General features: G+C 41.6%; 2 protein-coding genes across 12 annotated transcripts in view; one reads left to right on the forward strand and one right to left on the reverse strand.

The window, feature by feature from the left end:
- Positions 1-1,537, forward strand: part of LOC107269498 (RNA-binding protein Musashi homolog 2) — a 150,543-nt gene that overhangs the window by 128,271 nt on the left and 20,735 nt on the right. Inside the window, exon 2 of one of the 10 annotated variants that reach the window (XR_003060203.1) lies at positions 942-1,253. The exons of the other annotated variants lie outside the window; for them this stretch is intronic. The gene's annotated coding sequence lies outside the window, so the exon portion shown is untranslated. The remainder of the gene's footprint in view (positions 1-941; positions 1,254-1,537) is intronic. 10 annotated transcript variants of the gene reach the window in all.
- Positions 1-1,537, reverse strand: part of LOC107269499 — a 53,495-nt gene that overhangs the window by 6,093 nt on the left and 45,865 nt on the right. The window contains exon 4 of one of the 2 annotated variants that reach the window (XM_025086802.1): positions 15-432. The exons of the other annotated variant lie outside the window; for it this stretch is intronic. Coding sequence (XP_024942570.1) covers positions 331-432 — 102 coding nt within the window. The 3' untranslated portion in view covers positions 15-330. Of the gene's footprint in view, positions 1-14; positions 433-1,537 lie in introns of those variants that run through there. 2 annotated transcript variants of the gene reach the window in all.

Genomic DNA, 1,537 nt, shown 5'->3' on the forward strand with positions numbered 1-1,537 from the left:
TTTTTTTTTTTTTTTTTTTTTGAAAAATTAAGTACGCACGAGTAAGGTGTATACGAACTCTTGAGAGAAAGTTAATTTTTGAATTTTTTATTTTTTTTTTTATTTTTCGAGTTAAATGTTAATAAGACTCATGGCGCTGAGTGTACTGTGTACAGGGAACGAGACACGTAACGCACCGTAGCTAGAGCTCTGCTCGGTTTTTTTTTTCTTTTTTTCTTTCTTGAATTTCGTCGCATACTTTTATTTAACAATTATTTTCTCGTATTCTCTTTATCTGTCTCTCTCTATTTCTCTCACGCAATTTGTTTCTCTCCGTTATCTCCTCTTTCTTCATGTAGTAGCCTCGAAGACGAGAGAAAACGGAAAAGCGGTATATGTGCCGTTGGTGGTGGCGTCCAGGTTGCGCGAAACCGGATCGGCACGAGCTCTCTGCTACAGTTAAAAAAAATATATATATGTATATATATATAAAAATTTGTCTGTACTCTTAGACTGAGCAGATTGATTATATATTATATTTATTAAATAATATTACTATACGATGTACGAGTGTGGCGATGACGTATCATTTGATATACTGATATACGTAGATACACATAAGTATAAAATTACTAGTGTAAAACTAGGTAATAGACTAATCCTCTAGAAACAGTGATTCTAGTTAATTATCGTTATTAGTTATTAATTAAAATTATTATATAACATTAAATCCGTATACTGAAATAATTAGCGTACTGATTGACAATAGTATATAGGTAGGTATATTCTGGCGCTCATTGTAATATACCGGGGTAGTACCTATAATCGGAAGCAGTAAAAGCTCGTGCCGATCCAATCGGCTCTGGGATTTGGAGCCTGGACTCCACGGGCTTCTCGGATACGGCTTCTCCGTCGGTTCCGGGACTCCCAATAAATTAACCTACGTGACCTTCATTTTCCAGGACGCGGGAAACACGTCGGCCCGATTCGTGGATACGGCGCGAAATTTAAAATGGGCTGCGCGAGAACCCCCGAGTGCACAGAGAGCGCTACCTATTGCGTGAGAGCAAAATCGATCGATGATAGCGCTATCTGTGGGGGCGCGCTGCGTACTACTGCCTCGGCTGCGCGTACGTAAGGGAATAAAGAGAACGAAGGAAGGAATGACGGAGATAATGAGAAGGAGCGAGAGGAGAAGCGAATGGAAGAAGGAAAGAGTGAAATGGAAGAAGTACGGGCAGGCAGAGGAGGGCGAACGATGAGAGAGGAACCGGGTAAAGATTACGAAAGTGGGAAGAGGGCGGAGGCGGATGGCGAGAGAAGGAAAAGGAGAAAGGAGAATTAAGAAGTGAGGGGGGTTTGAGTATTGAACTTGCTAACTTACTCTCCCGACTGGAAGATGCAAAACGATGCGAGAGAAGAGGATAAGAATAGGGGACGGATCCTCCAAAGAATGTCTCTCTTGTTGTCTGACTCATTGAACGCACCTTTCACTCTGCTCTCTTTGTGTACCTTTCACACTCTTCGTATCCTTTCTCTTGAATGCCCCCCCCCCCCC

Source organism: Cephus cinctus, unplaced genomic scaffold (assembly GCF_000341935.2).
Source record: "Cephus cinctus unplaced genomic scaffold, Ccin1 Ccin1_scaffold0662, whole genome shotgun sequence".
Classification (NCBI taxonomy): domain Eukaryota; kingdom Metazoa; phylum Arthropoda; class Insecta; order Hymenoptera; family Cephidae; genus Cephus; species Cephus cinctus.